General features: G+C 54.8%; 1 protein-coding gene across 3 annotated transcripts in view; it reads right to left on the bottom strand.

Annotated features, from left to right (window-relative positions):
* Positions 1 to 13,416, bottom strand: part of ITPK1 (inositol-tetrakisphosphate 1-kinase) — a 169,408-nt gene that overhangs the window by 36,349 nt on the left and 119,643 nt on the right. For all 3 annotated transcript variants that reach the window (XM_045807579.2, XM_045807576.2, XM_045807578.2), the window contains one exon: positions 12,757 to 12,874. In XM_045807579.2, coding sequence (XP_045663535.1) covers positions 12,757 to 12,874 — 118 coding nt within the window. The remainder of the gene's footprint in view (positions 1 to 12,756; positions 12,875 to 13,416) is intronic.

Consider the following 13,416-nt stretch of genomic DNA (forward strand, 5'->3'; position numbering starts at 1 on the left):
GATTACTACTGTCCCGTCCACTGTGCATGGCAGGACAGCGAGGCCCTGGAAGTTCAGCTCTGTCCTCCAGGCCACAGGCTTGCAGGTGGCAGAGCAAGGCCTCCACGCAGGCAGCCTGGCTGTGGTGAGGCGGCTCAGCCTCATGGAGAAGCACGGCTGTGGAGCCAGGTGAAGCCTCACTCCCATCCTCGCCTCAGTCCCGCTAAAGGACTCTGGGCCCAGAAGGAGCTGGAGAAGGTTCTCACTCCCATCTCAGAGACCAGGAGACAAGAGGGGGCAAGCTGGCTGTACTTCCCCAACATTGTGTGGGAAGACACTCCAGGCTGCCTGGGTATGTGCGACCTAGAGAAAGTGCCTCAGTTTCCCGGTCTGTAAAATGGGGATAAGAACAGTCCTCAGTCCTGTCCACGGAGCTGCTGCCAGCACCAAATGAACGAACATACAAAACACAACAGAAACTGGCTCATCACAGGTCCTAAATGGCAGATTCCACCACCATTACTGGCATCGTTACTTGAAGGCCTGCCATTTTAAGAAGACCAAGATCACCTTGGTGAGCCCAGCACTGCTCTGCATGGCCCGACAAGGCCCCCGGGGGGACAGGAAGAAAAGAAAGTGGACACAGAAGAGTGACACGCTTGCTTTTTCCTGCCCCAGAGATAGTGCTCTTGACACCAAGCACCAAAGGACACGGAGCCTTCTCGTCCACCTGTCCACCGGGTCAGAACCGGGACTCTGAGAGCAGATCAGCAGCCACCATCCAGGCCATCCCCCAGAGGGCCCCACTGTCCTCTCGGCAGAGCGCACAGCTCCCAGGCAGCTTCCTCGTGCTCAGAACACAAGGTCAGATCTGTGCTATCGGTCCCCGGCAGGGCCAGAGAAACGGCGGTGTCAGCACCGGGCAGAGAAAACATGACAGACAAAATGTACGCAGGCCTGACGGTGTTCTCGGCCATGGTCAGAGCCCTCTGAGGCCGCAGTGAAAAGTCCCTTGGCAGCGTCTTCTCCAAAGGGGGGGTGGGGGCGGCGGGTCTGACAGGGGTCCCTAACTTGACTGTGTCATTGGAGACAGTGGGCGGAGGGCACATTTCACCAGCGGCTGCAGCCCCTATCCTGCCCCCTGGAGGCTCAGAGGGGCCTGATGGCCTTGCTGCAGCTGCCACCGCCCCACCAGGAGCTTGATCCCAGGCTCTCTGGCTACAGGGGAACTGTCGGGGGGGAGGGGGGGACACGACACTGGACGATGTGCAATCAGCCCAAATTTGAGGGAGGGGGCTGCTCTGGGGCAGGGACAGAGGGGAAGAAAGGCCACAGATCTGACAATCCTGGTCTGACGCTGCCCTGGTCGGCTGGATGACCATATTCTCCCGTCGGACTTAGCTGCTGACCTGTTCCATCTCCAAAGCCCAGGGCGCCGGGTGCACGCGGGTGTTCCAAAAGGCCAGGAGCGGAGGAGCCAGACACGGGCCCGGGCAGCGACACGGACATTCCTGAGCCCTGTTCCAGCTGATGCAAACGGCTGCGGGCGGTGTGGATTAACTCCATGGCAGCTGTGTCCAGTGATCTACGGCCCCTTCCGGACCAAGGCAGACACTCACTGCCCCCTCTCAGCTCCAACTCCCAAAAGGCAGCAGTCTTTTTTGTTCTCAAGACGTTTCAAAAATAATGTTTAAAGTGCTCTCTCTGACAGTACATATTCTAAAAGCAGAAGAGAAAATGCCAGCTTGGCTCCAGTGCAAAGATGGAGGCTTCCATCGATGAAACACAGTCTGTATTTTAAACAAGGAGACAACTTCCTTAATTCCAAAAGGGCACTAACCAATCGATAAGAGAAAGACCAACAACCCAACAGAAAAGTGGGCAAATGACAGGAAGAAATTCGCAGACAGACATGCAAAGGGCCAACCATGTGGCCGAGGACAGAAGATATGCAAATTAAGATAGGTATCATTTCCCTGGCAGATAGGCACAGAGGAGTGAAATCTGCTCAAACATTCTGAACAACAACCCAGCAGTACCTGCCCATGTGAGAAATGTTTATAAAAATCTCTGACTGACGTTAAGCATCTGCCTTCTGCTCAGGGCGTGATCCCAGAGTCCTGGGATGGAGCCCCACATCAGGCTCCTCCGCTGGGAGCCTGGTTCTTCCTCTCCCACTCCCCCTGCCTGTGTTCCCTCTCTCGCTGGCTGTCTCTCTCTCTGTCAAAAAAAAAAAAAATATATATATATATATATATATATATATACACACATATATATACATATACATATATACGTATACATATACATACATATATATATATACATATATTCTCTGACCGAGAAATTCCACTTCTAGGGATTAATTTTACAGAAACGTGCAAAGATCTATGCCTACTACAGCCCAGTTAACAGAAACAAACTGGAGTGACCTTATGAGCTCAATAAAATTGAGTACATTATGATTCTTTCAATCGCATGCTAAAACATTATGTTGTCACCAAAAACAGCCATGCAGACCTAGCTCCCTCTTCTTTTATGGGCCATGAAAAGAGAAAAGATAGATATTAAGTTGGGGAAAAGACAAGTTTTATGAGAACACATGTAATACAATCCTGCTTCTATTTTTTTTAAGTACATAAATATATATTTGTACGTGTATGAGAAGGGTCTAGAAAGACGGGTTCCACACTGTTAAAAGCAGCTGCCTCTGGGATATGAGTCACCAACCATCAGGGCCCTGCCTGTTGATGGAGGGAATTCAAGGTCAGATCTGTGCACAGTTGGAGGTGAGCGCACTGAGTCTGGGAATTCCTGAAGTGTGTTGGGTGGAGCAAGGCTCTCGCCAGAAGCCCTACGAGGAGGAAGCAGAGGACCTATGACCGATGAGGTGGAAAAAATCAAATACTGCCATGTTCCATTGATTCTAAGACATGTGGTTTTTCATTTTCCATCTCTGAGGCTGAGATGTGTCTCATCATTGACGGTGTATCACATTTTAATTACACTTTCCCCCTTATTAGTGCGATATAAACTATCAACGTGTCTTCCCATCAGTGGTAAAATTCAGTACACCACCCTCTAGAAGACTCAAGATTCACATTAGCATGCTAACGGCTCTGAGAAGTCCTGCAGCAAAGAACCTTCTCCAACACGATCCCCCTTTCTTTCTCCTTCTTAATTCTCATCTTTGCCTTTCCCTTTACTTACAAATGAGACGATGCTAGGGCTCAGCGAAGTGCCCTCCTATGGATGTCTGCAAAAGTCTGGGTTTGAAGAGGGGCACGCTTACTTTTTTAAATTCAATACAACGACCCTTTGGCAAATACCACCATAGCAACTCCTGTCATCAAGAAACATCAATGGAGGCTAAATTACCAGGCAAAAGAATGATGAGAAACAGGATATCTGCAAAGGATCTCCTTAAAAGATAATTGCCAATTACAAAGAGAAAAATAGACATGAACAGTGGAGAAACGGGACAGCATTCCGACCAAATGACTGGTTAACCAGATAGAAGCCATCTCCAGGTCATGCCCTCCTGACACACAGGAAGTGCAAAGGAGGAAAAAGCATTGCTGGTGTGGCATTCCTGCCCAAAATGCGTAACTATCAACCCAATCCGGTAACACTGGGGAACATCCCAGAAGGCCAAACTGAGGCAGGGACCTTCCGAAGTGTCATGGTCGTGATAGAGAAACAGCCTGAGGCCTTGTCCCAGATGTGAGGCGGCCACAGAGAAGGACAACCAGAAGAAGGGTCGCAGTGGGGAAGCTGGGAACACCGTGAATGACAGTACCGCTGCTGATGGGAATTCCCTGGTTCGGAGAACTGTATCGTGGTCACGGGAAATGTTAACTCAAGACGCAGCCATGGGAAGGGTGTAAGGGTATAAGAGAACTCTACAGACCAATGTTTCCAACTTTTTTGCTAAATCTAAAATTACTTAAAAATAAACAACTACACTAAAAAGTGTATAACGAGAACTTTATTATTAAACTCTAATACAAGTGAAAAAGCCATCAAGGACAAGACAAGTGCCCTGTGTGTGCTACATGAGGGGTCACCCTGAAGAGTCTCGTTTGGGGACATAAATCCAGGTCATGCAATTACAAACATGGGGCTGGGTGTTTGGGGAGGATGGACAGAGAGGAGAACACGGGGCCTGGTCTTCTGGGGGTCACGAGGCCCACAAGTCCAGGAAGCCATCACAAATCCAGCACTGAACAGAAGTGCAGGAACCCAAGACTACTAGGGTCATGGAACAGCAGGTGTGGTGTGAAACCGACAATGCAGGGTCACCTGGGACAATTACCATCCGCCGAGTATTTGTACCTTAAATGCACAACCACATTTAATCCCTACAGCCACCCTAAGAGGAAGGTGCTACTATCGTTATCTCCACTTTATAGAGAGGAAAACTGAGGCTTGGTACAGTTAAATAACTTGCTTAAATGCACGCAGTGAGGGGTCAGGAAAGCACCTGAACCCAGGCACTGTGACTTGTAATGCTTCTGGGAAGACTGCCAGAGAGGGGTGGGTCCCGTGGAAAGAGCACTGAACTGAGAATCAGAAGACATTGAGGGGTGCTGGGTCAGTCCTACAGCCCCTCTGGGCCTCCTTTCCTCATCTTTCAAGATACGGAGAAGAGAAGTTTTGGAGGCACTGAGAGCTCAAGATCTCTTTCAGCTGGAAAGACACTAAGTGGGCCCTAAATTCACACTAAAGTGTAAATGACTGGTGTGTGACACTTTCTGATCAACCTGACCAACAAGTATGTTTTGAGTATCCGTCTGCCCTGCTATGTCCCAGGGGAGAGCCGCTGAGATTTCTTACATGGGACGTGGGAGACTCTGAGTGTGATGGGGGAAGCAGGGGACTGGCTCCTGGGAATCTCAAGTCTGGAGACATTGTCATTACAACAAGGGGGAAAAAACTCCGGAAAAGGGAGCTAGGGCCTCAAAGACAAATAGTGTCTGATTTACCAACTGGCCCTGCGGCAGCCCTGCATTTGCAGGGAAGAAAGGACTGGCCTGGAGGAGCCATCAGAGTCTGCTGGGGTCACTCAGGAGGGGTGGAGGGGTGTGTCTGTGGGTCAGGAGGAGACAGGGCTTCCCAGTAGACGAGCAAGAAGCCCGGTAGCTCTGCAGAGACACTGAGCTGGATGGAGCCAGAGGGAGGCACCTGTGGACAGAAGGCACCGGTCCTCCTGCTCTAGTCCCGAGGCTCAGAAGGCCCAGTGAGAAGCTCTAGAGTGCAAATAGGAAAGTTCTTTCCAAGGAGGGACCCGAGTCTCCTTGGGGACTGCAACCAGTCACCATGAGAATTCACTTCATTCCCTCAATCTCTCCTTGGAGCCTCCAATCCTGTGCCCTGGGCCGTGGCAGAGGAAGTGAGGAATCTGGCTGAGGGCTGCCAAAGAGAAAGGGTCAGCACTAGCGTGGAGGGGGCACCCCTATTGGGCATACCATGGCAGCATGGTGGGGAGTGGGGAGCCAAGCGCCGAACTGCTGGCGTTTGGTCAGAACATCCCAGCTTTGGGACACTGGCTTCCAGCATAACTCTAGAAAACAGGGAGCAAGGGGACACTTGCACCCTCTCCCCGGAAGGAGTCACTGCATCGCCCTATCTCTAACCTGGCAGGACTGGGAGTGGGCCTCGGCACTAGGAGGCCTGGACCTTGAGAACTTTAAGGCAAAAAGCTGAAGCTGTGTCCCCTGGGAAGAGAGGCCACTGCCCTCTGGGGACTGCCCTCGGCCTTCTGGAAGGCAGGAGTACATCAGGATGGCGGCTGCTGAAGAGCAGGCTGGGGTCTGCTCGTTCCGCAAGGTGCCTCTCATCTCCCCACCGCAGGTAGGCCAGGGCGGGGAGATGCCAAGGAACCAGCTCTCTGGCTGGAAGAGACTGAGCAGGCCTAGGCCTGTGGGGAGCAGGAGAGGGGACCGGCAGTGAGCAGATGTGAGCCTGTGGGATGTCCTCCCTGTGCTCTGGGCTCTTCAGTCTCTACTGTGAGTCTGGCCAGCAGGGCCAAACATTCTCAGGATTCGTGGGTCCCTGGGGGGGGGGCAGGCTGAGGATGAGTGGGTAGGGAGGTGGGTGGGGAAGGGAGAGATGCAGAGTCCCTACAGGGCAGGACGCCTGCATAGCAGCAGAGGGGAACCCTGGCCCCATGCCCATGCAGCCCGTGTGGCCTCTGACCTGGAGCCAGGGACAGGAGCAGACCCCACCCAGGGTCAGCAGAGGGCACGGAGACAGGTGGGATTCAGAGAATTTGCTGCAAAACGCAGCTGTGTAGAAAGGAGGCTCAGTTTTGGAGTCAACACAGGGCTCGAGGTGAAGACCTGGCAGCTCTGAAAGCTTTACTTCTCACAAGCTCCACTTTCTTGTCTGAAACGGGGGAAGAGCACAGCTGTGCTAGGAGGACTCACCACAAGGTGAGCAGGAGCTGCCCAGCCAGGGCCAGAATTGCTCCCCAGGGGAGGGATTCTACCTCCTCTTGGCAGGCGACAAAACGCCTGGGCAGAGCCAGGGTTTAGGCCCAGATGGCACGGGACGCTGGGAACCAGCCTACCTCAGTCTGGCCCAGAGAGGACGCTCAACCCACTGTCCTGCTCGGCAGACCCCCGCCTCCGTCCGAACTCAGGGTCTCTACCCGGGTCACTGGGAATGTGGACAGTGTTTCTCCCCCACACCCCAAAGCCCCATCCCTACCTCAGCTTGTAGAGGCTGTGTCACCCACACGGCCACCTGCTCTGGGAGTTCGTCTGGGCCTGGCTTGTGCCCTGTCCCCTCGGCCTCAGCATGGTGGGTTGGACCGGCTGACACTCAAGGGAAACACAGGCAGGCAGGCACCACGAGACCTCTCTAGAAACCCACTCGATAGGTATGAAGCATTTTCTTGGCAGGCTGATCCAAAACTCCAGCCTCCCGCACAAAGTCAGGCTGGAAGCTGGCTGACTTGCGAGCAACAGTCCTTGGGGTGCGTTCACTCCTGTCCTCCTCGTCTTCCACGACTCCAGGCCCCGCTACCCACCCCCAGCTTCTGCCACACGCCTCCCACCTAGAACCCGGGCACCCAGCAGGACCACGGAGAGGGAACCGACCACCTGCACTACCTAATTTTCGGCCACACCTGCTGCCACGAATAGGGGCAGACCTCCTGTACACCGCGGCCCATGGAGGAGATGGCCACCCCCCGGGGACAGATGAGCCAACGACTCAGAGAGACCCAGTGATCGTCCACGCCAAATTAGAGGCACTGAGCGCTGAGCCCAGGTCTGTCAGTCCCAAAGCCTGTTCTTGTCCACCACCACACGTATGGCTGCTCTTCAATGGAACAGACAGGATTCCTATTTCCTCAGTAACTCTAGGGGGCAGAGACTCCGTGACATTAGCGGCAGAGCTGCTAATTCTCTGTCTAGGGAACCCCAGGGACCTTCTATGGTCAGTGTCGCCTCCTGAACACCAGAGGGCGCCCCAGAGTGCACCAGCTGGCAGCGCCTGCGCACTTGCCCCCAGGGAATCAGAGCCCCACTCTACATCCGTCCAGGCTTCGACCTCAGTGGGTCCCTGCTGTCAGGGACGGTGGGGGTGGAGGAGGCACAACACCCAGGGGTTTAGGAGCCACCAGCTAAGCACGCAAATGGACAGCGCTGGGTTCAAATCCCAGCTCTGCCCCTTAAGTAGCTCTGCGGCCTGAAAGGACAAACTCGGGTGCTCCAGGGTGGAACCTTTCTCACAGCCCGCAGTGAGGACGAAATCAGCTCACACATGTCCTGTGCTCCCAATAGTGCCTGGCATGCAATCAGTGCCCCCCCCCCCCCCGCCCCGCTCCTCGTGCTGACAAAGCAAGCTCAGACAGGAAAGTGACCTGCTCAGGCCACACGACACAGGGGACACAGGCAGATCTGAGGACCAAGCCGTGACTCCACGCCCCCCTCCCTGGCCTCTCCTTTCCCACCCACAGGCCTGTGCCATGCACCAAAGGGGAACAGCCGCCGCCCCCCAGCTCCACCACAGCTCTCACACCCTGCAGTCCTCAACCGACAGAGGCTCTGTGGGGAATTCGTCCTCCAGGCTCTGAGGAATGTTCCTTTCTCTTCGCTTGCTATCTAGATTATTCCCATTTTTCAATCCAGCTTCCCAGCAGCCTTCAAGATGAGCCCTGATTAAATTCCCATAAAACCACAGGCAGAAATGCTCCCATCCGTGGTGTGTACCTCCCTCCCCAGGGAGGCCTGGCATCCCGATGGCCATCTATCACCTCCAGAGCACATGTCACTCATCACCCACTGCTGTCATCAGCCCTGAAGGGTCTCTCGAGCCCTCTGTCCTGTGGTCTGATACCCTCCATCAGCCACTGCCCAACCCCACCTCCACCCCCAGGGCCAAGACGACCAGCCTGTGTCCTCCAACCACAGCACGGCTTTCTCTCGTATCTTTTTGGCCAATTCAGGATCCAGCCTCATCAGCGTGATCAGGATCAGCCTTGCCCAGAGTCGTTCGGCCTGGGGTGGCAGAGCCAGACCTTGATCTCGGGGCTTCCATCTCAAACTCCTGGCCCTGTGCAGCAAAGCAGGTGGCAGGGAAAGAAAAGGCCCACAGATGCGTGCTCGGCAATCATGACTTGTTGACCCAGCCTCCCCCACCCCCTGGCCCCGCCATGCCTGTACCAGGCAATGTTCCATTTCTGGGAGGTTCCTGCCCTTGGTTTGAACTGGATCCAGGTTCAGTGCCATCTGTGCCTCTGGCTAAGGGGTGTGGGTGCAGCCCCACCCAGGAACAGTCATCTACGAGAGAACCCTGTGGCCCCAACGCTCTGGGGTGGGTCACTCTGCAAGCCTAGTGACCTCACACTGCTTTGAGCTGCTGTGTGGAAGGGACTTACTGCTAAGGTCACAGGCTGAGGCCACAGCCCCCAGCCAGCTGGAGGAGGAATGGTCCTTCTAAGAGGAGAATATTCACTCATGGGATTCCCCAGGCAGCAACCCACTTCTCGGAGAGTGAGGTGGCCAACAACCAGCTGTCCCTCAAAACTCCTCCCCCTTCTTCCATGGTGACAAAGCTCCCAAATTTTACCTGGGCACGTGGCTACCCAGAACAGAGCCCACATTCCCCAACTCCCTTGCAGCTCACTATGGGACTCAGTCCTGGCCAATGATGTGTGGACTGAACAGTGTTGTGTGGCTTTCAGAGCCTTTGCTTAAAAGATAACTAGGGCTACGTCCCCTTGCTCCCTTTCCGTCAGCCCCTCCCAACCCTTATGTCCAGACCCTGGATGTGATGGATGGAGTTTCAGCAGCACCACCGTGGACCAGGAGGCTCACATCACAGAACCATCAGCAGGGAAGAAGTCTGGGTCCTTCCTCCGGGCTTTTCCATGAGAGAGAAATGAAGTTCTATCTCATTTAAGCCACTGCTATTTCAGGCCTCTGTTGCCACAGCAACCTTAGTGTTAAGCAAACGGGCAGGTTTGAGACTGACGGGTCTGAGGCAGGGAAAGAACCCTGCCTCCCCTCCAGGCTCCGAACTAGAAGAGGATGAACTCCGGGAGCACAGAACCCAGAAGGTGCCAAGGTACTCAGATGGGAAGCTGGGGGCTCCAGGCAGCAGCCCTCACCTGTCTCCACAGCCGACGCTCTGCACGGAGACAGAGCATGGACCCCTGCTCTAAGTGCTCCGCCACTATTCCTGGGAGACCGCCACCCCCACTGCAGAGCAGGGAGCCCTGGACACCTCCCCGCAACAGCCTCCCCTGGCCTGTCTCTGCGGCTGCCCAGGCTCTCCGAGGCAGGCAGAGCCACCTTGGCAGGAAAGACAGACATCCCGAGGAAGTCTCCAGCAAGCCCCTTCTTTCAATGCAAAAGCAGTGTCACTTGGACTGCTCTGTCTGGGGAACTTACAGGGTAATTATGGCCATTCACAGCACGCTTAACAGGGCTGTCTCCAGGAATAGCAGGAACGGGGGGGAGGAGTGCTGGGGATGTGCCTCCCAGAGAAGGTTCTCTGCATCTGCAGGGAGGAGGAACCCTGGCTCTGGGAGGATGGAAGGTGAGAGGCAGCACTGCTTCCATAAGAACAGCCGTGGGGGTAGGGAGGGGGTCAGGAAAAGGCTCCAGGAAATCCCAGCTTCTGCCCACCCTCCTGGAAGCATTCCAGCCCGGCTCGGTGTGCACGATAAGGAAAATCCAGGGCGCAGCGGTCACAGCCCACCCACAAAACAATTCCTGCTGGCCTAGGACCAAGCCTGCCGTTAGGGTTCGGTCAACACGTTCCTGCCTGTGATGGAGGGGAGGGGGCTTCCCCATCCCCGACCTGCTGATGACACCTGAGTTTGAGGTTTCTTGGACCCAGCAGAGTAGGGGCTGATTCTCTCCCCACTGGGGGTCAGTGTGGGTCACCCTTACAACAGGATATAAGTAATGGCCACTAGAACCTGTCTCCAGGCCATGTCTGCACCGCTCTAAAATGTGTGCTCATGTCCTCACTCACCAGCTCACACACCTTCACTGGGTGCCAACGAACAAAGTCCCCCACACTGACCCAATAGTCTGCGAGATGTGCACACACACCCCACACCGCAGCCATCTCCCACTTTGCTCACGCCACTGCCCTATCTGGGAGGCCCAGGCTGCCCCCACCCCCACCCCCCCCGCAGTCCTGCCCACCAGGGACAGTCCTGTTTCCTTCCTGTGCACACTGCAGTCCAACCCATCACCGGTCCCCTGCTCCCTGACTGCACACACTCTTACTCCAGGTCCAGGGTCACCCTTGACCCCAGCCCTGATTCTCTACCCATGAAAATTGAGAGCCTCCAAGATCAGCCCCTTCCATCGTAATGGGAGCTGTGCCAGCAGCTGCCACTCCCAGGTGACGCCATGAGCCAGGACCCATGCTAAGTGCTCATTGGATGTCATCCCAGTTATCTCAACCACAGACCCTGTGGACAAACCGCTTCTTATCCACATCTTAACAGAAACCAGGCAGAACTAGGTCAAGGGACTTGGCCGAGGCCACATGGCAGCAAGAGCCCAGATTCAGATATGACCTCAGTCTGCCTCCCCTCAAAGCCTGTGCTCTTTACTCTGAAAAAACCCTCTCAGTGGTGACCTCCCTGACCCCATCAGAACACATCACTCTTCTCATGGACTTGAGGACATGAGATGTGACTGCTGACCTGCAACTCCTCCCACTAATCAGCCCTTCTCCTCAGAATCGGATTTATCTCCTGTCTCTTCACACACAGTCAGTGTCCAACGCACACAACTCCTAGAACAGGCGGATTTCCTTTCCAGAACCAAAGTTTAGCTGGAACATCTCTACAGATCTTTCTTCTCATCTGAGGGTTCTAGTCGGACCCGGGGACAGAATGCAAAGGGAAGGGAAGTTGATGTCATCACTGACCATTCCTGGCCCAAACGCTAAAGGATGCTGGCATGCTGAAAAGTCCTGCCGTTTGGGGGCCACCCAGGAAGGCCATGCTTTATGCCACCTGCTGAATGCCAGGCACCCTCAAAAACAGGCCTCGAGACCTCTTCCAGGACAGCCAGGTCCAACACCCAGCTCTTCCTCAGGGAGGGAAGCAAGGACTCACCAACTCTCCCGGCCAAAGTCCATGACAGCAGGTGCTTGCTGGATCCAGGGCCCTCTGGCCATGGACACATAAGTTAAGCTTAGGGGCTACAAGCTAACAGCCAGAGTCGGAGAGACCTGGCTGGATGCTGTCTCTGCTACCCCCAGGCTGTGTGATGTCAGCCCACCTGCTAAACCTCTCCATCTTCACTACTGTCTACAAAATGGGGAGGATGACCATACCTGCTTTTATGAGCACGGGAAGAGAGAAGGCAAGAAGGCTTAACCTTGTAGACAGGCTGCTTCTGGTCTGGCGAGCCAAACTCTTCCCACCGGTCTCACCATCACATGAAACAAAGGCAGGCCAAGTCACCACCCAGGCCAGGGGCCAGGTAGGCCACACTCCTGGTGTGGATGGCAGGAGTGGGAGCTGCGTCTCCTGCTCCTAAGATGACTCTTCACACCACCCCAGGACACAGGCAAAGCACTTTCCCTCAAAATTAAACAAGAACTCTCAACAGGGAACGCCTGCACCAGGCAAAGAGAACTAGGTTACTGTTAACATGAATCTTTCCCAAAAAGCCCTTCTCACATAAATAAACACCTTGGGAAGGCAGTCCAACTTCTCTAGACCGGCCCAGCCCAGGGAGGGGGGGGGAGAACGAGTCCTCAGAGACAAGAAGATGTGGCTGGCAGGACAAGCTCCCGCAGCTAAGCAGGGGGTTCCCGCCCTCGGGAACAGAGCATACCCCACGAGGTCCAGCCGCCACATTACGCATCTCCACGTGTTTGATTAAAGGCCCTTCAATCTCTCTGTTTGTCTCCTTTGCCCAGTTACATAACTCCCCTCCCCTGCCCGCTGCTCCACTATTCTACACACACTCGTGCTCTCTCACCACTGTGTTATCGGGACACTTCATCACCACTCTGTGGGTTCAAGACAACAAAACAAAACCGTCTCGAAGTGGCTGCAGCCGCTCTCTCTCCCGAAGAGCACCCTGAGACTTTTATGTCCTAACTCTGCTGGTCAGAGGAGAGAAAACGGCCCGCCCAACAATGTGCCCCGCCCCGGGAATTCAACTCTTTCCTGCCTCAAAGGGTTTAAAAAAGATCAGACACCCCCTCTTCCCACCCCACGCAATGACCACGCCGTCACTGTTAGAGGTGGGCCACCTGACACGGAGGCCAAGCCACGTGTGTCCGTACCTTTCATGTAGGCCTCGATCTTCCGGATGAGCTCATACGACTTGGAGCGGTCGAGCAGGGTCCTGATGGCAGGAAGGGGGTCCAGGACAATGGTCTCAGGGTGCGCATCGATGTATTCCTGAAAGGAAAACACAACACTTCCGGTTGGAGGAGGGAGGCTGAGACAGAAACGAGGTTTTGGCGAGATTCCACCCCACGCGCCCTCATGGCACCCATCCCCGTCTCTTCCCTCCTTCCACCAGCCCTGACTTCGGTCTGGGACTTCACACTGTCTGGGGAGATTGCCTCCACGCTCTCGGCAGCACCAGGATCACATGACGCTGGTTACACCAATCAGCACCTTCCACCCTGGCCACTAGCTCAGAAGACGGCACGTGACCGGACTCGGTCCAATCAGATGCAGGCTCAGAGCTCTTGCTAGGAATGCGGGGACAAGACCATTCTCTCCCACACTGAGGAGACCGGGCAGCTGGGCGCAGTCACCCTGAGATCTGAGGGAGAGGCCTGACAAAGCCAAAACTGAGAAAGGGAGGCCAGAGTGAGAAAACACAGCTGAGAAAAGAAGCACAAGCAGGTTTCCGTCAGCTCGTTTGGCCCCCGGATAAAGCCTCGCCTAAAACCAGCTCTGCTGCCCGTGTAGATGATACTCAAAGAGTGTGG

The sequence above is a fragment of the Ursus americanus genome, chromosome 26 (genome assembly GCF_024610735.1).
Source record: "Ursus americanus isolate L20-20 chromosome 26, mUrsAme1.1.p, whole genome shotgun sequence".
Classification (NCBI taxonomy): Eukaryota; Metazoa; Chordata; class Mammalia; order Carnivora; family Ursidae; genus Ursus; species Ursus americanus.